Source organism: Arachis hypogaea, chromosome 4 (assembly GCF_003086295.3).
Source record: "Arachis hypogaea cultivar Tifrunner chromosome 4, arahy.Tifrunner.gnm2.J5K5, whole genome shotgun sequence".
Lineage (NCBI taxonomy): Eukaryota > Viridiplantae > Streptophyta > Magnoliopsida > Fabales > Fabaceae > Arachis > Arachis hypogaea.
Window position 1 is genome coordinate 16,961,581 of NC_092039.1, and position 27,916 is coordinate 16,989,496.

The following is a 27,916-nucleotide window of genomic DNA, read 5'->3' on the forward strand; positions in this document are numbered from 1 at the left end:
TTTCTTCTTCGTCATCTGTTTGCTCATTGTGACCACCATTATTAGCAATCCGAGCATTGGTTAACTCGGCTATTTGATTTGTCATTCTTTGATTTTCTTCTACCATGTGCTGATTAGCCTGTTGTAACTTTGTTACCATCCGAACTGTAGGGGAAGGTTGGTCAGCTTGAAAGTTTTGGGACCTAAAGAAAAAAGGTTTTGTTTCTAGGCCCACGGTGGGCGCCAATTATTCTTGTAAAGGTTGGCCGCTGTATAGCTCGTTCGCCGGTGAATAATTATGAGCTTTCTGTCAAAATGAGTTATACTTCGGCAGCAGGAGAACAAGAGGGTGGGTACCTGTAAAAGGTACTCCGATGCTCAAGTTAGTAAGTGAATAATATGTTTTGTTTTTCTGTATCTCCAATCAATGTCTTACCTCCTTTTTATATTTCGGGATTAAAGGATAACGGTTATGTTTCCGAGTAATTTTACTTTAAACGAAGAGTAATGGCATATTATTCGAGCGTTTTGATATTTGTTTTGATGTTTGTTATTGATAACCGATTTATAACGTTCATAGCCGAGTTATAATATATAACCAATTTATAACGGTCATATCTGTTATGTGTAATCTCCTTGAGAGAGGAAAGATTAAATAATATAATTAAAAAGTAACAAATGTTATGGTCTTAGAAAATCACTGTCAAAAGGAACACCAAGAGCGTTCAACCATCTGTCAGCACCATTGTTAGGTCCACCCTTAAGGAATTCAGCAACAGTGAATCGCATGGCTTCATTCTTAGTTATCATACCACGATACCCTTTCCACTTAATTCTTCCATGAACTAAAGCAGCAGGTCCGGTATTTCCATACTCACAAATATCTAAGAAGCCTTTCATTTCATTGCCATCATGAGGGGCCCACCCTTCCAGATTAATCCAGTCACCCAGATATGATTCCATGATTACTACTCTCGATCCTTCCTTCCATGGCCTACCCAAATAAGTCTTCATTTGGTACTTGACAGGGTCAAACATTGGATCTGGAACAATCTGGCATCCCTGAATCACAATGCCAGTAGTCATGTTCCTCTGGACGGTGCCATCTGCGATCAACACATTGAACTGAGTTGGCAAGGGCTTTCTCACAATGAGCTTGCTTCTTTGGATCACAGCGGGAGATGTACCGAAAATAAAGTCAACTGTTCCAGCGATTTCATAATTGCGGTAGAATTGCCTGTTGGCTTGAACATACAAGGTGTCTTGATAACCATGTATGTGGCAGTTATAGAAAGCTGAAAAATCTCCCACATTTCTGAGTGCAACTGCTTGGTGCCCTTCTGCACCAGCTGCGTTCTCGAATCTCATGTCCTTCGCAAGAAACATTCCCGCTTTATTCACTACATGCATGTACATTTATTTTATTATATATTAATTAGAGTAATCATTATATATTATGTATGACTCATATTATATATTGTGTACTTGCTTTATTCTGTTTTTGCCAACTCTTCTTTTTTCCCACCATATAGGATATTATGTCGAGTTTCAAGTGATTAGATAAAAGATGACTTATACAAATATTTGTCTTGTATGTGTGCCTACGAGAATATTAAGGTTTACATGTAGTTATTTTTATGAAATTAATAATTAAAAATGGTTAAATAATTTAATATATTTAATTAAATTATAACCTAACTCTTCTTAATTATTAATTTTACTGAAAATTACTAGTGAGTCTTTATTCATATAATAATAAAATAGAGAAAATGGAGAATTACCGAAAGTGGCAGTAAACATGGTCTTGAGGTTGTGGGTGACATTGCTCATACTAGCAGTTATAATGGTCTTAGTAGGGCCATCTCCATACATGAAAACGTTCATTGCATGAGATGGAACCGTACAATTCTCCTTATAGATCCCCGCCTTAACATAGATAATGTACCTTCCCTGAAAATTCTTTGCCTTTGGATACGAGTTAATTGCATCCTGAACCATCCTAAAGTTCCCACTACCATCTTTAGCAACCACTACATTTGGAACATGAAACTTCACATCCTTCGCCAACAGCTTGCGATCTGAAGAGGAAAACCAATCGGAAAACCCCTCGTTATCAACCTCTTCGCGAAGAACACGCCCAGAAGAAGCAATGGGTTTTATTTCCACATGCAGACCAAGATCTTCAATGATCTTAGCCAAACCAGTAACAATATCGAGAGTTATGATGGAAACCTTCTCAACACGATCCAAACTTTTGCTTTGTAGTTGTTCTTTGATTTTTCTCTCTCCTTCATTTTGATCCTCAAAAATGTCAACACAAGATTGCTGATATGAGATAACAGCGCTAAGCCAGTTTCTGAGGTCGGGGCTTTGCATTTGCACGGAGTTAATGTCGTGATTACTGCGAAGCATGTTGCTGAAAAGGTCAAGGCTGCTCAATGCGGACTCCATGACTTCTTTGCAACCATCAATGGCCATCTTGATTCCGTTGTCATCTTTGGAGAACTCCTCCTCAGTTGTCATCATCTTTAGGGCGGTGGTGACACCATCTCTGATATCGTTCACGGCGGCGTCGATGTATGCTTTCGGGTCGGAAGAAGAGGCACCATCAACTTGGCTTAGAACCTCGCGACAGAGGTTTTGATCCTCTTGTGTGTTGCGGCACATGAGACTCGTGAATCTTTCTTTAGTGTTTTGCACTTCAGCGCCATTGCTTTTTTTGTTATTAACGACTATGATGACCCCGGTGGCAACCCCCGCTACAAGGATGAGCGAAAGCGAAACAACCACTAAAACTATGATTTTTCCCTTCTTTTCCATTTATTTTTATCTTCTTCTTTTTGTGTTATTGGAAAACATTGCAACATTTTCAAATATTTATAGTCGCTCACAAGGTGTTTGTTGAAACTACTATAGCTTATTAGTTCAGATAAGATTATGTTCAGACACGTTTTGTTAGAAACAATTGTCTATTAATAAGGTTAGTTAATTGGCATTTCATTGCAACTGTGGTTAGATTAACTGGCATTATGGTATGACCTACCATATAAATTATTTTAGTATTAAACTGTTGTATAGAAAATCCGATAGTAGTTAACAATTCAATATGAAATTAATTAGTTTTGATCATTGTTAGTTTTTTTTTATGTTATTTGATTACAAAAGTGTCATGTAATCAACAAATTTCAATGTAAAAATTATCAGATTTGGCGGCTAACCAAATTCAGTCACAATAATACAACTAATTTTGTAATAGATAAACATTTGCTATGACCCAAAATTAAAACATTTTTTGTTGCTAAATTGATATCTACTATAGAAAAAATTATCTACCAATATAACAATCAACTGAAAAATTAGATTGGTCAGACTATTGCTATCTATAGTGAAGAGCTTTCATGGAATTTTTTTAAAATAAATAAAAAATTATTTAAAAAAAATTATTTCAACTTTAAACAAGGTTTTAAAAACCAGATCGGATCAGGTGGTTTGACCAAATTAATTAAGAACTGGTCAGTTGGTCGGTTCAATTAGCGTTCAAAACCAGTCTGCAAAAAATCGGTGAAAAACTGATCAAACCGGTGGTTAACCGACGAACTAGATGAACTGTCCGATTTTTTTAAAGGTCCGGTTCTTCCATTCAACATAAATACGGTGTCGTTTTGTTAAAATAAAGGAATGCGTGAAGACCCCCAAATGCCCTAATCCCCTCTCCCTTCTCCCTTCTCGCTCACTCTCATCAGTCTCACTCACCAAAATGGCACAAAATCCCTAATTTCAAAGGTGGCAGCTTTAGAGAGCAGCGAAAGAATCATCGGAGCCCTTATCACAGCACGACAGCAGCGGAGGAAGGAGGAAGTGGAGTTGTGTCTGAGGATGATGTGCATGGCTTCTTCTCATTGTTGCAGTGTCTCTCACTCTCCATTTCAGCCGCCGCCACTCTTCTCCTCCTCACCGTCTCTGTGCTCTTCGTGAACCCTGCTTTTGTCCTCGCCATCGTAGGCCGCCTCTTTTTCGTCGCCAAAAATGCCTCTATCTCCGAGCCATCTCTCTCTATATGCGAAGTGTGAACGTACCCGTGCCGCCGGGGGACTCTTCACCGTCGCCGTGAGTTCTTCAATCTTCACCGTCCTTCAATATCTTCTTGGTGGTCTTCTTTATTTTCATTGATTTCCTCCCTTTTTCACTTTAGTTTTTTATTTGTTTCCTCTATTGTAGAGTCATTGATTATTTGTTAACTTTGTTTATTCTGATTTCTGAGTTGCTTCACTTGCTTGTTGCTGATTATTTTTATTATCAGTTGATAGTGCTATGATGCATTGCTTCACTACATTGTTTATGAAAATTCGTAATCTTCTTCATGTTTCTGTTAATGGAATCCAGTGATAACAGAGTATAAAGAATAAATGTTGAAAACTAGTGATCACATATTGTGGAATTCTATATTCTGTAATGCATTCTTCTAATAATCCTCCTAATTTTGATATAATTTCGGATTCTGGATTTTGAATACTGAATTGAATTTTGGTATAATTTTATAATGCTGAATAGAATTGATATAATTTTGGATTTTGAATGGCTGTAATTCTAAATTTTGCTGTCATTGTTGTAATGGCTGAGATTTTATTTTACTGTAATTGCTGTAATGGCTGAAGCATGAAGTTGGATTTTCTGGGGCAGGGCATGGTTTGTTTTGCACATCTTGAATTACTACTAAAATTTGTTCATAGCTATTTCTAATTAGTAATTTGGAATTAATTGAGTGAGTTTTGTCTAATTAAGTAATTATTGATATTGGTGATTGTTGATTGAATATGGATATAGTATTTTGTGCCATGATTTCTTTTAGTTATAAATTTTGATGCTTGAATTCGAATGTAGGATTTTAATGATGTGATGAGATATAGTTTAGTTAGTGGATGGATTATGAAATTTTAAATTTTATTATTATATGAATGATTGAATTTAAATTTTAAAAGATTTATATTGTATTTTTAATAATTTTATTTTATATTTATTAAAACCAGTTCGATGGTTGAACTGTTGAACAATTGAACCAATTACTCGACTGGTTCAATGACCGGTTCGATTCTTGCAACCTTGACTTTAAATATAAGGATACTGATTGTTTTTTTTTTTTAATTTTAGGCATGTTCGGCATATCCTTCCACAAACTCCATAATATTAATAGAGTTCACCTCACCCTCCGGTGACACAAGATTACACACACAGGAATAAGTCGTATTTTTTTTGAGAAAATAATGATTTTTTTGTTTATAATAGAAAAAAATCCTTGTTAAATATGACTTATTCCTATGTACCTGTATATTTCTGGAGTCGATGGAAATGGTTGTCGTGTCACCGGTGATGTTGAAGAAGTCATGCTTGTTGTCTGTGTACTTTTGTGTATTCCTATATACTCTTGGAGACGATGATAATTGTTTAAAAATTTGAGTTTCGTTCTCATCCAAGTTTTAGGGAGATTTTGGGTGAAGTTTTTCAGGAGTGCGGCAAATTTTGTAAAATTATAAAAGTTTGCGGTGGGTGCAGCAAACTTATCCTAAACCGAAAAAAATGCATTCCAAAAATTAAAATTAAAATAATTTGTTTTTAAAAATAATATTTTTTTATTTATTTCAGAAAAAAATTTGTGCTTTCATTGTTAAACTATTTCAGACGATTTTTCATGTTATTTATCAATTTATACAAAAGATCATCTGTAAAAAATAATATATTAAAACTATAGTTATTTATGTAATTTTTTTTATTTGTTTAATTTTTTAGAGAAATAATTTTGTTGTGGTATTAGAATTTTTTTTAAAAAAATAATTCGATTTTTATTAGACTCTAAAAGAAAACATACCGGCATAAGATAAAAAAATACTTATATAATCATTTTTTTCAGTTTAAGTTTATAAAAGAATAATTTCATCAAACAATGATATCATTCATGAATAGAGAAGATGGATAAAACATTACCAAAAGATTACCGACTTGTATTATTAGTTAGGGAAAGTATGAGGAGCGAATGAAATATTTATATAATGTATACAATGGAGGTTTATATAGTATTAGAAATATAATCATTAGTGTTACATTTTTTCATCAACTGAAGTTTTTAGGATGAGTAGTATCATGACATGGTATTAAAGCGCTAGATTCGAAAGGTCAAGAGTTCGATCCTTGGTGAACCCCAAAATTAGTTTAATTTTTCGAAAAGATGTTTATTATCCCTTGTACTCGGATGGTTATTCTAGATAGTATAAGGGATATTCATTTTATAACTCAATAGCCCATTGTACATATTATACAAATAGTCCATTGTCTCAAAAAAAAAATTGATCAAAACTGGTCACTCTATTAAAAACACTACACATATTGAAACTAAACTGATTTAAGGTCTAAAAGATCTTCCAACACAAAAAATATGAGAGGCTCTCGGAAGCATAGAGTATGATGAGAAGCTCTATCATCTCATGACATGGAACCTCAACCACCCAATGTCCTTATTTTGCAGGATACACTCCATCTCCATTCCTATTCTTCGCAATAGGCCTTATTTTCATTTCAATAATCTCTTCTTTCTGTTTTGATGGAACCACAATGGGTAATTCTCAACAAGATATATAACACTACAGTTTTATTCTTTGTTGTTTCTTGTTTCAGTACAAGTTAAGATACCTGAGTCCCTTTTGTTTATATAGAAAGCAAAAACTGGTTCTTTAGCTTCTCTTATACTATGTAGGCACTGATGCAACACTTTTAACTAATTTAATATAATTTGTTTAGCCCAAGCTAATTAAGAATTATTCAATCCGGTAGATTCTGGATAAAATAAAGTAATTTATTTCAGGTTAGATTTGCCAAATGATTTTTTTTCTTGTTGTTGGTAATTCTACTAACTCCGCCTATGTTACACTTGCGGTACATAGCCGGTCCGAAGTCCGGATAAAAGAGGAGGGTTGTGTTAGGTCTTCGGCAACCAACATAAAAATATAGCCGAACCCCTATGACATAAATCAAAAACATTATTGCGCTAAAGCTAGGTCGTTACCTGGAAGCAACGCGCCATATGGCTCGAGTACGGTGTCAAAGCAATAGCCGCTGCATCGGTACCCGGATGTAGTGTTAAATGAGTAAGGGTTCTCGCATTTTCGTGAACGGACGAGGGTAAATAAGCTAGTTCACAAAGTAAAAGGTAAAGGTCGAAGCGACAGAAGGTTGAGATTTGGGACATGGAACATAGGCACTCTAACAGAAAAGTCCATGGAGGTGGTGGACACCATGACAAGGAGGAAGATTAACATTATGTGCCTACAAGAAACGAAATGGGTTGGTGCAAAGGCTAGGGAGTTGGATACTTCTGGTTTCAAACTTTGGTATACAGGAAAGGTGAAGAATAGGAATTGGGTTGGAATAATTGTGGATAAGCAGTGGAAGAAGGACGTAGTGGATGTCAAGAGGGTGGGAGATCGGATCATCTCTATCAAACTTATGGTGGAGGGAGGTGCTTTCCATGTGATTAGCGCCTATGCACCGCAAGTGGGTTCGGACGAACAACACAAGATAAGGTTTTGGGAGGATCTAGAGAGTTTGGTTCAAGGCATACCTTTGGGAGATAAGATTTTCTTAGGAGGAGATTTAAATGGCCATGTTGAGAGAGAAGTGACTGGATATGGGAGTATTCACGGAGGCCATGGTTTCGGGGTGATCAATGCCGAGGGTAAAACTATTTTGGACTTTTCTTCAACCTTTGATCTTCTCATCGCAAATACATGTTTTAAAAAGAGAGACGAACATCTTATAACCTATAAGAGTGGCATGACAAGCTCTCAAATCGACTTCTTCTTGTTGAGGAGAGTCGACCGGAAATTTTGCATTAACTGTAAAATTATTCCGGGAGAGAGTTTGACAACACAACATAGGGTGCTCGTCATGGATTTTCACGTTGAGCAAAAGTTGAGGAAAAGACATTATACGAAGAACCCAAGGATGAGGTGGTGGCGGATGAAAGGTGAGGAACAAAGAAACTTCCTAAGATGGGTAGGAGAAGAGGCAAAGTGGGATGGGAATGGAAGCGCGGAAGAGATGTGGAGGGAGATGGCAGAAGTTATTAGAAGAACAGCAAAAGAAAGTTTTGGTGAATCTAAAGGAATAGGACCAAGAGACAAGGAGTCCTGGTGGTGGAATGCGAGTATACAATAAAAGATAAAGATAAAAAGGGAATGCTTTAAAGAGTGGTCTTTATGCCGCAATGCAGATAATTGGGAAAAATATAAGGCGGCAAAGAAAAAGACAAAAGTGGCTGTAAGTGAAGCAAAAACAAGAGCATATGAGGGTCTCTACCAGTCTTTGGGCACGAAAGAAGGAGAAAAAGGTATATATAGAATCGCAAAGAGTCGGGAAAGAAGAACGAGAGATTTGGATCAGGTTAAGTGCATAAAGGATAAGGATGGAGAGGTGTTGGCTCAAGAGGAGAAGATTAATGAAAGGTGGAAGAGTTACTTCTACGAGTTATTTAATGAGGGACAGAAGACTCTTCCGAGCTTTGGTCGATTATGCACAAGGGAAGAAGATCAAAACTTTGACTACTATCGAAGGATTCGAGACTTCAAGGTAAAAGAGGCTTTAAAGCAGATGAAAAATGACAGGACAGTAGGACCTGATAATATCCCGATTGAGGTTTGGAAATGTCTTGGAGAAAAAGGCATCAACTGGTTAACCAAGCTTTTTAATGAGATTTTAAGGTCAAAGAAGATGCCTGATGAGTGGAGAAAGAGCACCTTGGTACCTATCTACAAGAATAAGGGGGATATACAAAGTTGCGGAAACTATAGAGGGATTAAGCTTATGAGTCATACTATGAAGTTATGGGAAAGGGTGATAGAACGGAGGTTGAGAAAAGAGACACAAGTAACAGAGAATCAATTTGGATTTATGCCAGGAAGATCTACCACTGAAGCGATATACCTATTAAGAAGGATGATGGAGAGGTATCGTAGTAGTAAAAGGGACCTACATATGGTGTTTATTGATTTGGAAAAAGCGTATGATAGGGTACCAAGGGAGGTCTTATGGAAGGTTTTAGAAAAGAGGAGAGTAAGGATCGCATATATTCGGGCAATTAAAGACATGTATGATGGGGCCACAACTAGTGTGAAGACTCAAGGTGGTGTGATGAAAGAATTTCCTATTGGTATAAGATTACATCAGGGATCATTCTTGAGCTCATACCTTTTCACATTAGTCTTGGAAGTACTCACAGAGCACATTCAAGAGGCTGTGCCATGGTGCATGCTTTTTGCCGATGATATCGTCCTTTTGGGAGAGTCAAGGGAAGACCTAAATAAGAAGTTGGAGTTATGGAGAGAAGCTTTAGAAGTGTATGGTCTGCGCATAAGCCGTAGCAAGACGGAATATATGGAATGTAAGTTCAGTCTGAGAAGGGAAAACCCCAATATAGAGGTGAAGATTGGAGAAAACATCCTAGAAAAAGTTAAAAGTTTTAAGTATCTTGGGTGCATCATACAGGATAATGGAGAGATTGAACAGGATGTAAATCATAGGATCCAAGCAGGTTGGTCAAAATGGCGGAGTGCATCTGGTTTTATATGCGACAAAAAAGTGCCTTTAAAAGTTAAAGGTAAATTCTATCGCACCGCTATAAGACCGGCTATGCTGTATGGTACGGAGTGTTGGGCGGCTAAAGGGGAGCACGAACATAAGTTGAGTGTGACAGAGATGAAGATGTTGAGATGGATGAGTGGTCATACGCGATTGGATAAAATAAGGAATGAAGATATAAGGGAGAGAGTTGGAGTAGCACCCATTGTGGAAAAGATGGTTGAATCGTGTCTCAGGTGGTTTGGACATGTGAGAAGAAGACCGATAGAACATCCAGTCAGGAGGGTGGATGAGATGGAAGATGGACAAAGGGCGAAAGGCAGAGGAAGACCTAAGAAGACCATCCATGAGGTAGTCAAACGAGATCTACATGTAAACGGTCTCTCTGTAGATATGATACATGACAGAGCACAATGGCGTCGTTTGATTCATGTAGCCGACCCCACATAGTGGGACAAGGCTTTGTTGTTGTTGTTTTTGTTGTTGTTGGTAATTCTACTATATCCTTAATACATCAGCAAAACCGGATTATACATCGACAGGATCAAACAAAATCAAAATAAATAACTCTCTATCATAACAAACTTCTTTCCCAAATTTCGCACTTAGTCAGCTACGAATATTCACCCTTTTTAAGGTATTTCACTGACTTGAGTGTCAGAGTCCTTTTTGCAGGTACCATGCTTGGGTCTAAGTTCACGAGGCTACCTCTTGCAGGACAAGAGGCTTTAAGAGTTCGTAGAATAGTACAGAGACAACCTATAGCACGGAGGAGTATCCTTGCTAGAACATTTGGCGCCCACCGTGGAGCCCATATTCATTTTTAGTTTGACCTAACGTTTTACCAGTTCTTTCTTGTAATTCTTTTCTTTGCATAGGTTGAGTCATGACGAATAATGCGTGAGCATCTTTTCTATCTTTTCCTAGTGAATTTACATCTAATTTGTTGAGTTTAATAAAGAATTAATTATCTTTTAGCCAATATGGATACTACTTTGAGTTTTTTGCAATTTTGTTTATTTTAGGTAGCATTTGGCGGAATTTGATGGAGTTTCTGCAGCACAAGAATCAAAGGAGATGGCAGCAAGGAGCGACGCGTACGCGTGACTGATGCGTACGCGTGATTTGGAACTTTCCATGGTGACGCATGTGCGTGACTGACGCGTACGCGTGATTTGAAAATTTGCTCAGCGACGTGTGCGCGTGACCGACGCATCCGCGTGACTTGCGAAAAGACCATCAATAGGTGCGCGTGACCGACGCGTCCACGTGACTTGCGAAGAAGATCAGCGACGCGTACGCGTGACTGACACATACGCGTGACATACGCCACGTGCAGAAAATGTAGAAAAATGCTGGGGGCGATTTCTGGGCTGTTTTGACCCAGTTTTCAGCCCAGAAAACACATATTAGAAGCTGCAGAATGGACAAAACATGTGGTCCCCACCCATTAACCGAAGACCTGCTGATTATTCTGATTTAAATTCAAATCTTATTTTTAGGAAAAAGATATTATTTTTAATTTTAGATAATTAGATTTTAAATTAATTAGGATTAGTTATAAAAAGGAATTTTACATGCCATCAAAGGGAGACTACCAAAATACATTTTATCAGAATCCTTATTTTCTTCTCTGAACCATGAGCAACTAATCCTCCATTGTCAAGGTTAGGAGCTCTGTCTATTTGTATGGATTGATTTTATTACTTTTTCTATTTTAATTCATGTGTGAATTTATAATTTAAGAATTGTTTTTGCTTTTTATCTCATGAATTTGGGTGGAACAGAAGTATGACCCTCTTTCTATTTGAGTTCTTGTAAAACTTGGAAAAGCTCTTTACTTGAACAACAGCTTGAAAACAATTTCTTCTAAATTTTAATTATTTGGATTTAACGGGATATGTGACATATAATCCCCTTATTTTTGGGTAATTAGAATTTTTGTGGCATATAAACTAGAATTTGAACTTCACCCTCTAATTGGAATTAATTGACCAAGGAATTGGCAGTTAATGAATTTTTAGAGGAGACTAGAAAGGTCTAAGGAATTAGAGTCTAGTCACATATAGTTTGCCATAAATTAAATCCTACATGATTAGAACAGTTAGTAAGAAAAGTTAATCCGGAAAAATAGATAACTCTGAAGCCTTAACTATCTTCTCCATATTTTATTCCCAACTTAATTATTTGTCTATTCTTTTGATATTCTGAGTTGCTGTTTAATGCTCTTTGAACACTCAACATACTATTCTGTTTATCTAACTAAGTAATTTAATCAACCATTGTTGCTTGATCCATCAATCCTCATGGGATCGACCCTTACTCACGTAAGGTATTACTTGGTACGACTTGGTGCACTTGCTGGTTAGTCTGTGGCTATAAATAATCGCACCAACGAACCACTTCGTAACCCCTCAACCACCTCCAACCAATGCTGAGCTTTTGGCTGTGAATGCCGCTCTACAAGCAGAAGTCCAACGAAGGGCTGAGGTACTAGCGGCAAAGTTGAATGACGACAATGAAAAGGATGACCATAAAAAGGCTAATGATGACCTTCTCAAAGAATATTATTCTGAGCCAAACACGAAGACGAATGGAGCACCCCACAAAACGGAAAGGCGGGGAGGATCAGCCCTTTTTACGAAGAAATAATGAACTTTGAAATGCCTACAAATTTTACGCTTCCAACGACATTGGCACCAAATAAAGGAATCGGAGATCCTAAAGTTCATGTTACTAAGTTTGAGTCTATGATGTTTTTTAACAGTAACTCCGACTCTATTTTGTGCCGATCATTTCCTACTTTTTTTGGATGGAGATGCTTTACTTTGGTTTTCTAATTTGCATGCAGGTTCAATTTCAAGCTTTGACGAATTTGCCAAGCTATTCATAAACAACTTTGCAACATCCAAAATTTACGTACGAGATATAGACTATCTTAGTACAATCAAACAGGGGCAACACAAAAGCCTAAAAGATTACATGACATGATTCGCAACAGCGGCCATGGAAATCCCAGATTTCAACTTAGAGGTACACCTACATGCTTTAAAATGCGGCCTCCGACCTAGAAAGTTCTAGGAAGTAATAACGGTAGTGAAGCCAAAGACATTGGCCGAATTCAGAGACAAATCAACCAGACAAATTGAGATCGAGGAGCTAAGGGAGTCCCAAAGAATTGAAAAGCCACTATCTCAAAAAGAAGAAGATAGGCCACACAGATCTCAAAACAAGGACCTCAAGAAACCTTTCAAGTTGACATCAAAATTTGACTCGTACACTAAGTTCAACACCAAGAGAGAGGATATAATTAGAGAAATCCTACATAACAAACTTATAAAGCCGCCAAGCAAATCCAAAATGTATTAGGACCAGAAGTATGTAGACAGAAGCAAACACTGTGTATTCCACACAAAAATATGGCCATACCATCGATGAATGCATAGTGGCCAAGGACCTGTTGGAAATATTAGCTAGACAGGGCCTACTAAATAAATATGTCACCTCCAGAAAATAAAAAGAAACCACAAGAGACACTGACAAGCTGAATTATAGTTTAGATTACAAAGACAAAGGAACTTGGCATAAATTTATTTCGGGAGTAATAAATTTTATTTCGGGAGGCTTTGCAGGAGGAGGAGCAACCAATATGGCCAGGAAAAGGAATTACCGAGACATGATGACAATGGACGGATCATGCCAAGAGACACATGCTTCACCTTCAACAAAATAAATTCCCTTCAACGCATTCGACTTCAAGTCGCAATGTCTGAACTTAGATGACATAGTGGTAATTTCGACACACATGGGAGAACCGACAGTAAAAAAGGTCCTACTTGACCCTGGGAGCAGTGCCGATCTGTTGTTCTACTCTACTTTCAAAAAGATACAACTTAGGGACAAGGCCCTACAACCCTCAACCAAAGAATTGGTAGGATTCTCTGGAAAAAGGGTACCCATATCAGGTTATGTATGGTTAAGAACAATACTAGGGGAGTTTCTGAACTCAAAAACCCTAGATATCCAATTTTTAGTGGTTGATTCTGCTAATTCCTATAATATCATTTTGGGACTCCCATCTCTTAACTCTTTTAGAGATATTGTTTCAATAGTTCACCTTCGTGTAAAGTTTCCTGTGCAGGACAATATATTGGAAACAGTACATGCCGAGCATAAGGAAGCTCGACAATGCTACAATGCAGGCTTAAATACCATACTAAAGGAAATCATCCCAAGAGTCAACTCTGTCTACAATACAGAGAACATCCCAACTCTATCCAAGTTGGATCCTCGGAATAATACTAGTCGACCTGCTCCAACGGGTGACCTACAAAAGGTACAACTAGTAGAAGCCGACCAATTTACTAACATCGGTTCAGTTTTCTCTGCAGGAACAAAACAACACCTTGTTGAGCTATTAAGATTCAACTCTGACCTTTTTGCATGGACTCTTGTAGAAATGCCAGGAATCAATCCGAACTTTATATGCTACAAGCTGACAGTTAATCTCAATGTCCGCCCTGTGCGACAAAAAACGGAACTTGGGTACAAAAAGGAGAAACACAGTAGTAGCAGAGACTCAAAAATTGCTCGATGCAGGATTCATTCGAGAACTTAGATTCTCATCATGGATAGTAAATGTGGTTATGGTAAAAAAAAGTTTGGGAAAATGACGTTTGTGTGTGGATTTTACGGACATGAACAAAGCATGTCCGAAAGATTCCTATCCACTTCCAAATATTGATAGATTAGTAAATGATATCTCAGGTTTTCAAGTGCTCAGTTTCATGGATGCCTATTCCAGCTATAATCAGATACTAATGCATCTAGATAATGAGGACAAAATAGCATTCATAACCGATCACAGTAATTTTTGTTATAAAGTCATGACTTTTGGGTTGAAAAATACAGGGGCTACTTACAAGCGACTGATGGACAAAGTCTTCAAGGACCACATTTGCCGAAATGTTGAAATATATGTTGATGACATGGTAGTCAAATCAAGTTCAGAGGAACAACATAAAGCCGACCTTACGGAAATCTTCCAACAACTACGAAAATACAATATGAGGTTAAACCCAGAAAAATATGCATTTGGGGTACATGAAGGTAAATTCCTTGGATTCCTGCTAACACACAGAGGGGTAGAAGCCAACCCTGACAAATGTCAGGTTGTGATACAAATGGAGTCACCTCGGTCAATCAAGGAAGTACAACAACTTACAGGCCACCTAGAGGCACTGTCATGTTTCCTGCCTGCGGCGGCCGCAGTTATATCATTGCTTCAATACCCTGAGGGAAGCCAAGAAGTTCGCCTGGACAGATGAATGCGAAAGAACTTTTACTAAATTCAAAAACCTCCCCAGTTCACCACCTATACTACAGAAACCTGAGCAAGGTAAGCCCATTTACTTATACCTTTCATTTTCAACTAACACGGTCAGTTTTGTAACAGAAATTGAAAAAGAACAACATCCAGTATATTTTGTGAGCAAAGTCCTGCAGAACGCAGAAACAAGGTATCCAACAATAGAGAAGCTGGCATTTGGCTTAATAATTACAGCTCGCAATTGCGACATTATTTCCTAACCCACTAGATAATAGTTTGGACCAGTCAGTCATTACGCCAGATATTGGTAAAACCAGATCTAGCAGGATGACTCACAAGGTGGTCAATAGAACTTTTGGAATTTGACATTTGCTATCAATCACGATGATCACCCAAGGCACAAGCACTGGCCAACTTTATCTCAGAATTCACCAATCCTGAAAGACTATCCCCCAAATGGGAGCTATACGTAGATGGAGCATTAAATGAAAGCGGGTGTGGAGCTGGAATCTCACTAAAAGATAACATTAGAGTGCTGATGCGTGAGCATCTTTGCTTTATTTTTTTATTATTTTAGATATGAAATTATTGAGTTTTTCTGAGATTTTAGTGTTTGAAGCCTATTTGGATGCTACTTTGAGTTGCTCTATTGTTTTAATTATTTCAGGTAAAGTTTGGATCGTTTTGGCAGAGTTCGTGTGCAAGAAAAGAGAAGAATTTTGAATCTGCTGAGCTGGTGCTAAATGCTGCATTTGGCGTGTAGCGCCCAAGTATCTCGTAACATGTGGAATCATTCTGTAAAGGCAGTGCTAAACGTCGAACCTGGCGTTTAGCGTCAAGACACCTGAAACTTCACAATTTGATTCTGTTCGAGAAACGCAGACCTGGGTGTTTAGCTCTAGGTGCTCCATGACTCACTACCTCGTGGGGTGCTAAACACCGAGCCTGGCGTTTAGCACCAGGAAGATAGCAACGAAATGAAGCTTCTTGCTTCGTGGGGAGCTAAACACCAAACCTGGCGTTTAGCACCAATAGCACTGATAAACGGATTTTTGTGTGGTCTAGAGTTTTACATTAAATTTTCGTTGCAAGTATAGTTTCTAAACCAACAATAATCCTTTCATACAAAAATTTGGTTGTCACAAGTAACAAACCCCTAAAAATAATAACCGAAGTATTCAAACCTCGGGTCGTCTCTCAAGGAATTGTAGCGAAGTGTTCTTATTATTGGTTATGAAGTATCTTTGGGGTCTTGAGATAGGAAACAAGAAAAGTAAATTGCAAGAATTAAACTAATAACTAGAAAAGCTCTTGGCAAGGAATGAGAATTGGAAGTCCTATCCTTATTATCGTCCTCAATTGTGATGAGAATTGTTCATTGCTCCCACTTAGTTAACCTCTAACTATGAAGGAAAGTCAAGTGGATGAATCAATTTGATTCCTCAAGTCCTAGTCAACTCCTAAGGAAAGACTAGCTTTAGTGGAATTCAAATCAATTAGCAACTTCTAATTATCAATCAACGAAGGAGTTTGATAACTCAAGATTCACCAATTACTCAACCAAAGCCAAGAGGAGAAAAATCTAATCTAACATCCTTCCAAGCATTTTGTCAAACACTTGGTAGGTGTAACACCCCAATTACCCTAAGCTTTACCTTTAGCCGTAAGGCAAAGGTTAATCAGAGGTTACGACAATTCTAGGGCTTATACATATTTATATATAGAAAGAAATAATATTATCTAGAAGCCTGATGAAGGAGTGAGCTCAAAAACAGTATTTCAGAAGCGCGAAACGTCCACACGAAACTAACGCACAAGATACAAGATATAGGTGCAAGAGAATAGAATAAATGTATAGATATAGTAATATAAACATAGGAAAGTAGCCACAGCATGCGGAGTTTAAGTCGACTAGTTACAAATAGAGATATATAGAGTTTTAGAATCAAAACAGCTTATACACCTATCTCTCAAATAAGCCTCTAAGGCCATAAAGATAAATATAAAAAAGATGAGAGATTACTACGACGAAAGTAAAATCGAAATAAACAAGGAACGAACCATAATTCGCTCTGTCACCATGTCCGCAATCTCACCGAAGTAGATTACGACCTACAGCTGAAAAATAACAACAATGTATGGAATGAGAACTAGAGGTTCTCAGTATGATAACAATGCCCAATGATGTAAGATGTAAGGCCCCGAAACGCCAAAGGCAATCCTAGAACTCCACATCACATACTAATATTCAAGCTTAGAACAAAATAAATAAATATAATAAGAACATAAACCGTAAACCAGGGTTGTTTAAACTTAGGGGGATTCTAACTAATACTAATCACACCGCTGTATCCCGCAGCCTTCGCCAACCGAACCTCCGTACGATCCCATCGCCACCGCCTACCTAACCTCCTAAGCACCAGTCAATCACAGTTAATGCAAACAAGTAAAACACAAGTAGAAGCATATAAAGCAAGTAGTTCAAGTAAGCAAATAGGAATGTTATACAATTAGGAAAACAATTACAAGTAAACAAAGCATACAAACAGATAGAAAATGCATATGATGAATGCCTGCCCTACTGGCTGTGATATCACATTGTCGGTTCAACTGCCAACCCGACACATCTCCATGGAGACGTCGCCGTTCGGATTTTCTCATATGGGAACTCTCGAGATATAGTGCTCGGATCACTGTCCAGGTACCGGCGCCTGCACGCCCTATAGATCCAAAGGGATACGAGCGGGATCTCTTGCCTCCGTCCTCACATCTAAGAGCAAGCAGTATTAACCACCGTCCTTACGCCGCCGCCGCTACCTCGACAGGCGGGATTAACCACCGTCCCTGCCGGGCGTATAGCGTCTCATAATCACAGTAAAAACAACATATCAGTGGTTTTAGAAAACACTTTCAGTATACATAGATCCATCATCTCAATCCGAGTCCTCGACTCATCTCAACCACTGTCCATTCATAACTCAGTTTCCAAATATCAAAGTTCATCATTTCTCATTGAGTCTTCAACTCATCATAACCATCATCAATTTATCACTTCCATTCCGAGCTCATTAGTTCATCAATTTTCCAATTCATTGTCAACAATCACTATAAGCACCACTCTTCCTTCTCCCTCAACTAACTCATCTGCAATACACTAGAAACCTAAACCTCCGTTTGCTAACTTTTCAAAGGAAAACCTAACTTAAACCCCTAGGACCTTTCCCATATATCAATGCTCTAAAAATAAGCCCAAGAGTCATGAAATGCTGTTATAGAAGCTTACAACCTTGTTGGGAAGGTGAAATAGTTGAAAACAAAATTTAAAATTATGAAATAGGGCGTGTGCGTCCGCACAGGGGTGTGCGTGCACACGCCCAAGAAGATTTTGAAAGTGTGCGTATGCATAGGGGTGTGCGTACGCACATGTTCTAAAATTTATAAAATCTATTCACTCGACTTGTGCGTGCGCACAAGGCGTGCGTTTGCATAGGTTGTAATTCTTCATTGATGTGCGCGCGCACCAGTCGTGCCAATGCTCAAAACAGTAAGTCTTCCCTTGTGTGTGCATGTGCACAGGTTTGTGCGCCTGCACAGGTCTAACTTTTCACAGGATTGTGCGTGCGCACATATCAGAAAAATCCTGAAATTCTGCAACTTTGCATAATTTCAGATTTTTAACACCAACTTTGAATGATCATAACTTCCTCTACAAAATTTCAAATTTCACAAACTTTATATCGATTTAAAGGGTTTTTAAATATCTTTAATCCTAGACAAGTTTCATTAGACTTTGAAAACCGAGGCAAAAATTATGACCAGACAAAGTTCACCAAAAATCCATTTTTACCAAAGGCCTCAAAACTCCAATTTCCAAAACTCACAATTCAAACCAAACCAACCACAACCCAAACATCACCAAAACAATGTAAAAGCCCACACCCTTCCTTTTCCAACTCAACCATCTATAATATCAATTACACTACTCAATACCATCAAATTCCTTACTCATCAACATCCAAAACCATCATAAATAATCTTTAACCAACCTCAAACATCAACAACTACTTCAAATCCCCGTCACTTAACCTCAAAATTATCAATCATTATCCATATTCATATTACCACACTCAACATACACACTCACCAACATCAACCAACATCATAATTTATAATTAGCACCAACAACATCAATATTCCTCATAAATCTTTATAATAATTGAATACCAACAACATCATTATTCATCATCAATCCTTAAATACCAACAACTTCATTAACAACACTAATTATCAATACTCATTAACACTACAATTCCCAATAATCCTCATCAACCACAATAATCAATATCAATCATTAATTAACATAAATCCCACCTCAACATATACAATTTCTTCAATTCCCATCAACATGCATACACCACAATATTAATTCAAACAACCATACATCCAATTCAATCCTATCCTATGGGCCACTAGCCTAAGTGTCCATGAACATTACATATTACATAAAGAAAATCGAAATCATACGTTGGCCAATTTCCAAAATGTTTTCAACATCAAACCGAAGCCACCAAGCTTGCTCCAAAGCCTCAATCAACTCCAACAAACACCAAAACTCAATCTAATATCACATATACATACCAACATCAAAACCTAAGATACACAAAACAACTAAACACAAAGGTTTAGTGAAACCTTACCTTAATCAACGTGATTAGGGGTAAAATCCAACATTTATCTGTTACTAGAGATCACCTAAACAAGCAAAACCACAAAACTTGCTCAAGAACTAAACTTAAAAACGCAGAACTTCTAGGGCACAAAACTGGAGAGTGAACAGCAATTTCTTACCAAAAAACTTTGATATAAAGGAAGAGCTCGTCAAGAACTTCGCGTGGCCGCAAACGGCTCGTCAATCAGAGCTCCAGATCAAAAGTTTTGGCTCCCGAAAGGTGGAGGTGAAAAGTAACCACTCCCCTCTTCTCCTCTCATCTCAAAACCGTGGCCCCCTGGTGCACGAAATTGTAATCATCAATGGCGCCATCAACATGGTACGCTCAATTGCAATCTCAACTCTTTATCACAACTTCGCACAACTAACCAGCAAGTGCACTGGGTCGTCCAAGTAATAAACCTTACGCGAGTAAGGGTCGATCCCACGGAGATTGTTGGTATGAAGCAAGCTATGGTCATCTTGTAAATCTCAGTCAGCCGGATTCAAATGGTTATGGAGGATTAATAATTAAAAGATGAATAAAACATAAAATAAAGATAGAGATACTTATGTAATTCATTGGTGAGAATTTCAGATAAGCGTATGGAGATGCTTTGTCCCTTCCGTCTCTCTGCTTTCCTACTGTCTTCATCCAATCCTTCTTACTCCTTTCCATGGCAAGCTGTATGTTGGGCATCACCGTTGTCAATGGCTACAGTCCCGTTCTCTCAGTGAAAATGTTCAACGCGCTCTGTCATAGCACGGCTATTCATCTGTCGGTTCTCGATCATGTCGGAATAGAATCCAGTGATTCTTTTGCGTCTGTCACTAACGCCCCACAATCGCGAGTTTGAAGCTCGTCACAGTCATTCAATCCCTGAATCCTACTCAGAATACCACAGACAAGGTTTAGACCTTTCGGATTCTCAAGAATGGCTGCCAATAGATTCTAGCTTATACCACGAAGATTCTGATTAAGGAATCCAAGAGATATCCACTCAATCTAAGGTAGAACGGAGGTGGCTGTCAGGCACACGTTTATAGGTGAGAATGATGATGAGTGCCACGGATCATCACATTCATCAAGTTAAGGAACAAGTGATATCTTAGAACAAGAATAAGCTGAATTGAATAGAAGAACAATAGTAATTGCATTAATACTCGAGGTACAGCAGAGCTCCACACCTTAATCTATGGTGTGTAGAAACTCTACCGTTGAAAATACATAAGAACAAGGTCTAGGCATGGCCGAATGGCCAGCCTTCCAAAGAGGGTTCAATCATAAAAACATGATCACAAGATGATCCGAAGATTGAAAGATTCCCCCCCAAATACAATAGCAAAAGGTCCTATTTATAGAGAACTAGTAGCCTAGGGTTTACAGAAATGAGTAAATGACATAAAAATCCACTTTTGGGCCCACATGGTGTGTGCTTGGGCTGAGCATTGAAGCTTCCATGTGTAGAGACTTTTCTTGGAGTTAAAGGCCAGCTTTTGTGCCAGTTTAGGCGTTTAACTCCCATTTTTGTGCTAGTTCCGGCGTTTAACGCCGGGAATTCTAAAGCTGACTTGGAACGCCTCTTTGGGCCATCAAATCTCGGGCAAAGTATTGACTATTATATATTGCTGGAAAGCCCTGGATGTCTAATTTCCAACGCAATGGCGATCGCGCCAATTGGGCTTCTGTAGCTCCAGAAAATCCACTTCGAGTGCAGAGAGGTCAGAATCCAACAGCATCTGCAGCCCTTTTCAGCCTCTGAATCAGATTTTTGCTCAGGTCCCTCAATTTCAGCCAGAAAATACCTGAAATCACAGAAAAATACACAAACTCATAGTAAAGTCCAGAAAAGTGAATTTTAAATAAAAAATAATAAAAATATAATAAAAACTAACTAAAACATACTAAAAGCATACTAAAAACAATGCTAAAAAGCGTATAAATTATCCGCTCATCACAACACCAAACTTAAATTGTTGCTTGTTCCCAAGCAACTGAAAATCAAATAGGATAAAAAGAAGAGAATATACAATGAATTCCAAAAACATCTATGAAGATTAGTATTAATTAGATGAGCGGGGCTTTTAGCTTTTTGCCTCTGAACAGTTTTGGCATCTCACTTTATCCTTTGAAGTTCAGAATGATTGGCTTCTATAGGAACTCAGAATCCGAATAGTGTTATTGATTCTCCTAGTTAAGTATGATGATTCTTGAACACAGCTACTTTATGAGTCTTGGCCGTGGCCCAAAGCACTCTGTTTTCCAGTATTACCACCGGATACATCCATGCCACAGACACATAACTGTGTGAACCTTTTCAGATTGTGACTCAGCTTTGTTAAAGTCCCCAATTAGAGGTGTCCAGGGTTCTTAAGCACACTCTTTTTGCTTTGGATCATGACTTTAACCACTCAGTCTCAAGTTTTCACTTGACACCTTCACGCCACAAGCACATGGTTAGGGACAGCTTGGTTTAGCCGCTTAGGCCAGGATGTTATTCCTGTAGGCCCTCCTATCCACTGATGCTCAAAGCCTTGGATCCTTTTTATTATCCTTGCCTTTTGGTTTAAAGGGCTATTGGCTTTTTCTGCTTGCTCTCTTTTTTTTTTGAATTCACTGCTTTTTCTTGCTTCAAGAATCATTTTTATGATTTTTCAGATCCTCAATAACATGTCTCCTTTTTCATCATTCTTTCAAGAGCCAACAATTTTAACATTCATGAACAACAAATTCAAAAGACATATGCACTATTCAAGAATACATTCAGAAATCAAAAGTATTGCCACCACATCAAAATAATTAATCTGTTATAAAATTCGAAATTCATGCAATTCTTCTCTTTTTCAATTAAGAACATTTTTCATTTAAGAAAGGTGATGGATTCATAGGACATTCATAACTTTAAGGCATAGACACTAAGACACTAATGATCATAAGACACAAACATAAATAAAACATAAAGCATAATTTTCGAAAAACAGAAAAATAAAGAATAAGGAGATTAAAGAACGGGTCCACCTTAGTGATGGCGGCTTGTTCTTCCTCTTGAAGATCTTATGGAGTGCTTGAGCTCCTCAATGTCTCTTCCTTGACTTTGTTGCTCCTCTCTCATGATTCTTTGATCTTCTCTAATTTCATGGAGGAGGACGGAATGTTCTTGGTGCTCCACCCTTAGTTGTCCCATGTTGGAACTCAATTCTCCTAGGGAGGTGTTGATTTGCTCCCAATAGTTTTGTGGAGGAAAGTGCATCCCTTGAGGCATCTCAGGGATTTCATGATGAGGAATTTCCTCATGTCCATGAGTGGGATCTCTTGTTTGCTCCATCCTCTTCTTAGGGATGGGCTTGTCTTCATCAATGAGGATGTCTCCCTCTATGTTAATTCCAACTGAATTACAGAGGTGACAAATGAGATGAGGGAAGGCTAACCTTGCCAAGGTAGAGGACTTGTCCGCCACCTTATAAAGTTCTTGGGATATAACCTCATGAACTTCTACTTCCTCTCCAATCATGATGCTACAAATCATGATAGCCCGGTCAATAGTAGCTTCGGACCGGTTGCTAGTGGGAATGATTGAGCGTTGGATAAACTCCAACCATCCCCTAGCCACGGGCTTGAGGTCATGCCTTCTCAGTTGAACCGGCTTCCCTCTTGAATCTCTCTTCCATTGAGCGCCATCTTCACAAATGTATATGAGGACTTGGTCCAACCTTTGATCATAGTTGACCCTTCTAGTGTAGGGGTGTTCATCTCCTTGCATCATGGGCAAGTTGAATGCCAACCTTACATTTTCCGAACTAAAATCTAAGCATTTCCCCCGAACCATTGTAAGCCAATTCTTTGGGTCCGGGTTCACACTTTGATCATGGTTCTTGGTGATCCATGCATTGGCATAGAACTCTTGAACCATTAAGATTCTGACTTGTTGAATGGGGTTGGTAAGAACTTCCCAACCTCTTCTTCGGATCTCATGTCGGATCTCCGGATATTCACTCTTTTTGAGTTTGAAAGGGACCTCGGGGATCACCTTCTTCATGGCCACAACTTCATAGAAGTGGTCTTGATGCACCCTTGAGATGAATCTCTCCATCTCCCATTACTCGGAGGTGGAAGCTTTTGCCTTTCCTTTCCTCTTTCTAGAGGTTTCTCCGGCCTTAGGTGCCATAAATGGTTATGGAAAAACAAAAAGCAACGCTTTTACCACACCAAACTTAGAAGGTTTGCTCGTCCTCGAGCAAAAGAGGAAAGAAAAGAGTAGAAGAAGAAGAAATAGAGGAGATGGAGGGGGCTTTTGTGGTTCGGCTGAGGGGGAGAAGTAGTGTTTAGGTTGTGTGAAAATGAAGGAGAAGAAGGGTTTATATAGGGGTGGAGAGAGGGGTAGGGTTCGGCCATTATGGGTGGGTTTGGGAGGGAAAGTGGTTTGAATTTGGATGGTGGGGTTTGTGGGGTTTTATGAAGGATGGATGTGAGTAGTGAAGAGAATGGTGGGATTTGATAGGTGAGGGGTTTTTTTGGGGAAGAGGTATTGAGGTGATTGGTGAATGGGTGAAGAAGAGAGAGAGTGGTGGGGTAGGTGGGGATCCTGTGGGGTCCACAGATCCTGAGGTGTCAAGGATAGCTCATCCTTGCACCAAGTGGCGTGCAAAACGCCCTTTCTGCCAATCCTGGCGTTAAACGCCGGGCTGCTGCCCTTTTCTAGCATTAAACACCAGTTTCTTGCCCATTCCTGGCGTTAGACGCCAATCTGGTGCCCCTTTCTGGCGTTAAACGCCCAGAATGGTGCCAGACTGGGCGTTAAACGCACATTTGCTGCCCTTACTGGCGTTTAAATGCCAGCAAGCTTTTCCTCCAGAGTGTGCTATTTTTCTTTCTATTTTTCATTCTGTTTTTGCTTTTTCAATTATTTTTGTGACTTCACATGATCATCAACCTATAGAAAACATAAAATAACAATGAAAAATAGATAAATATAACATTGGGTTGCCTCCCAACAAGCACTTTTTTAATGTCAGTAGCTTGACAGTGGGCTCTCATGGAGCCTCACAGATGTTCAGAGCAATGTTGGAACCTCCTAACACCAAACTTAGAGTTTGAATGTGGGGGTTCAACACCAAACTTAGAATTTGGTTGTGGCCTCCCAACACCAAACTTAGAGTTTGACTGTGGGGGCTCTGTTTGACTCTGTTTTGAGAGAAGCTCTTCATGCTTCCTCTCCATGGTTACAGAGGGATATCCTTGAGCCTTAAACACAAAGGATTCTTCATTCACTTGAATGATCAATTCTCCTTTGTCAACATCAATCACAGCCTTTGCTGTGGCTAGGAAGGGTCTGCCAAGGATGATAAATTCATCCATGCACTTCCCAGTCTCTAGGACTATGAAATCAGCAGGGATGTAATGGTCTTCAATCTTTACCAGAACATCCTCTACAAGTCCATAAGCTTGTTTTCTTGAATTGTCTACCATCTCTAGTGAGATTCTTGCAGCTTGTACCTCAAAGATCCCTAGCTTCTCCATTACAGAGAGAGGCATGAGGTTTATGCTTGACCCTAGGTCACACAGAGCCTTCTCGAAGGTCATGGTACCTAATGTGCAAGGTATTGAGAACTTCCCAGGGTCCTGTCTCTTTTGAGGTAATCTCTGCCTAGTCAAGTCATCCAGTTCTTTGGTGAGCAAAGGGGGTTCATCCTCCCAAGTCTCATTAACAAATAACTTGTCATTTAGCTTCATGATTGCTCCAAGGTACTTAGCAACTTGCTCTTCAGTGACATCTTTGTCCTTTTCAGAGGAAGAATATTCATCAGAGCTCATGAATGGCAGAAGTAAATCCAATGGAATCTCTATGGTCTCAGTGTGAGCCTCATATTCCCATGGTTCCTCATTAGGGAACTCATTGGAGGCCAGTGGACGTCCATTGAGGTCTTCCTCAGTGATGATCACTGCCTCTTCCTCCTCTCCAAATTCGGCCATGTTGATGGCCTTACACTCTCCTTTTGGATTCTCTTATGTATTGCTTGGAAGAGTACTAGGAGGGAGTTCAGTAACTTTCTTACTCAGCTGACCCACTTGTGCCTCCAAGTTTCTGATGGAGGACCTTTTTTTAGTCATGAAACTTTGAGTGGTTTTGATTAGATCAGAGACCATGGTTGCTAAGTCAGAGTGGCTCTGCTTAGAATTCTCTGTCTGTTGCTGAGAAGATGATGGAAAAGGCTTGCCATTGCTAAACCTGTTTCTTCCACCATTATTGTTGTTGAAACCTTGTTGAGGTCTCTGTTGATCCTTCCATGAGAGATTTGGATGATTTCTCCATGAAGGATTATAGGTGTTCTCATAGGGTTCTCCCATGTAATTCACCTCTTCCATTGATGGGTTCTCAGGATCATAAGCTTCTTCTTCAGATGAAGCGTCCTTAGTACTGTCTGGTGCAGCTTGCATTCCAGCCAGACTTTGAGAAATCATATTGACTTGCTGAGTCAATATTTTGTTCTGAGCCAATATGGCATGCAGAGTATCAATCTCAAGAACTCCTTTCTTCTGATTCGTCCCATTGTTCACAGGATTCCTTTCAGAAGTGTACATGAATTGGTTATTTGCAACCATTTCAATGAGTTCTTGAGCTTCTGCAGGCGTCTTCTTCAGATGAAGAGATCCTCCAGCAGAGCTGTCCAATGACATCTTGGACAGTTCAGACAGACCATCATAGAAGATACCTATGATGCTCCATTCAGAAAGCATGTCAGAAGGACACTTTCTGATCAATTGTTTGTATCTTTCCCAAGCTTCATAGAGGGATTCACCTTCCTTCTGTCTGAAGGTTTGGACTTCCACTCTAAGCTTACTCAATTTTTGTGGTGGAAAGAACTTTGCCAAGAAGGCATTGACTGGCTTTTCCCAAGAGTTCAGGCTTTCTTTAGGCTGTGAGTCCAACCATATCCTAGCTCTGTCTCTTACAGCAAAAGGGAATAGTATAAGTCTGTAGACCTCAGGGTCAACCCCATTGGTCTTGACAGTGTCACAGATTTGCAAGAATTCAGCTAAAAACTGATGAGGATCATCCAATGGAAGTCCATAGAACTTGCAATTCTGTTGCATTAGAGAAACTAATTGAGGCTTAAGCTCAAAGTTGTTTGCTCCAATGGCAGGGATAGAGATGCTTCTCCCATAGAAGTCGGGAGTAGGTGCAGTAAAGTCACCCAGCACCTTCCTTGCATTGTTGGCATTGTTGTTGTTTTTGGCTGCCATGTCTTCTTCTTGTTTGAAGATTTTTGTTAGGTCCTCTACAGAGAGTAGTGCTTTAGCTTCTCTTAGCTTCCGCTTTAAGGTCCTTTCAGGTTCAGGGTCAGCCTCAACAAGAATGCTTTTGTCTTTGCTCTTGCTCATATGAAAGAGAAGAGAACAAAAAAATATGGAATCTTCTATGTCACAGTATAGAGATTCCTTGAGATGTTAGAGGAAATGAAGAATAGAAGGAGGAGGTAGAATAAGAAGAATTTGAACTTATCAAGAAAGATAGAGTTCGAATTGTTAATAATGGAGGAGTGTTAGTCCTTAAATAGAAGGATGTGAGAAGAGGGGAAGAATTTTCGAAAATAAATTAAAAGATTTTGAAGAAATTTTGAAAAATTGAAGAATGATTTTCGAAAATTAAAGTTGGGAAAGAAATAAAGTGATTTTTGAAAAAAATTTGAAATTAGAAATAAAAAAAATTTAAAATTATTTGGAAAAAGATGTGATTAAGAAGATATGATTGAAGAGTTATGGTTTTAAAAAAAGATATGATTGAGAAACAATTTAAAAAGATTTGATTTTTTTAAAATTAATGACTTGGCTAACAAGAAATTAAAGGATATGATTCAAACATTAAACCTTTCTTAACAGAAAAGGCAACATACTTGAAACATTGAATCAAATCATTAATTGTAGGCAAGTATTTTTGAGGATGGAAAGAAATTGATTTTGAAATTATATGATTGAAAAGATATGGTTTGAAAAAGATTTGATTTTGAAAAATTATGAAAACTTGAAAAAAATTTGAATTAAAAACAAAATCTTCCCTCTTGTATCATCCTGGCGTTAAACGCCCAGAATGTTATCTATTCTGGCGTTTAACGCCCAAAATGCTACCCTTTTGGGCGTTAAATGCCCAGCCAGGTACCCTGGCTGGCATTTAAACGCCAGTTTTCCTTCTTCCCTGGGTGTTTTGAACGCCCAGCTTTTTCTGTGTAATTCCTCTGCTGCATGTTCTGAATCTTCAATTCTCTGTATTATTGAATTG

The 27,916-nt window shown here is 38.6% G+C and overlaps 2 protein-coding genes and 1 non-coding gene across 3 annotated transcripts; 2 read left to right on the plus strand and 1 right to left on the minus strand.

The window, feature by feature from the left end:
- Positions 1–660: 660 nt before the first annotated feature.
- LOC112794698 (pectinesterase-like) lies at positions 661–2,799 on the minus strand. The gene is made up of 2 exons (XM_025836678.1): positions 1,761–2,799; positions 661–1,379 (listed from the first exon to the last, which is right to left on the minus strand). The coding sequence occupies exons 1-2, from the start codon at positions 2,797–2,799 to the stop codon at positions 661–663; spliced, it is 1,758 nt and encodes a 585-aa protein (XP_025692463.1).
- A 10,609-nt stretch (positions 2,800–13,408) lies between these two features.
- On the plus strand, positions 13,409–14,221 carry LOC140184060 (uncharacterized). The gene has a single exon (XM_072234343.1). It carries the CDS (start codon positions 13,409–13,411, stop codon positions 14,219–14,221), a length of 813 nt encoding a protein of 270 aa, XP_072090444.1.
- Positions 14,222–26,370: 12,149 nt separating this feature from the next.
- LOC112798448 (small nucleolar RNA R71) lies at positions 26,371–26,478 on the plus strand. Its single transcript, XR_003200059.1, has one exon. It is a non-coding gene; the product is annotated as a small nucleolar RNA R71 (small nucleolar RNA).
- Positions 26,479–27,916: the final 1,438 nt, after the last annotated feature.

Bases quoted from the DNA above. Each gene is read 5' to 3' on its own strand.
- LOC112794698 (XM_025836678.1), bottom strand. From the start codon at position 2,799: ATGGAAAAGAAGGGAAAAATCATAGTTTTAGTGGTTGTTTCGCTTTCG. The intron at 1,380-1,760 runs GTAATTCTCCAT...ACATGCATGTAG, and splicing joins CATGTTTACTGCCACTTTCG to TGAATAAAGCGGGAATGTTT.
- LOC140184060 (XM_072234343.1), top strand. From the start codon at position 13,409: ATGGGAGAACCGACAGTAAAAAAGGTCCTACTTGACCCTGGGAGCAGT.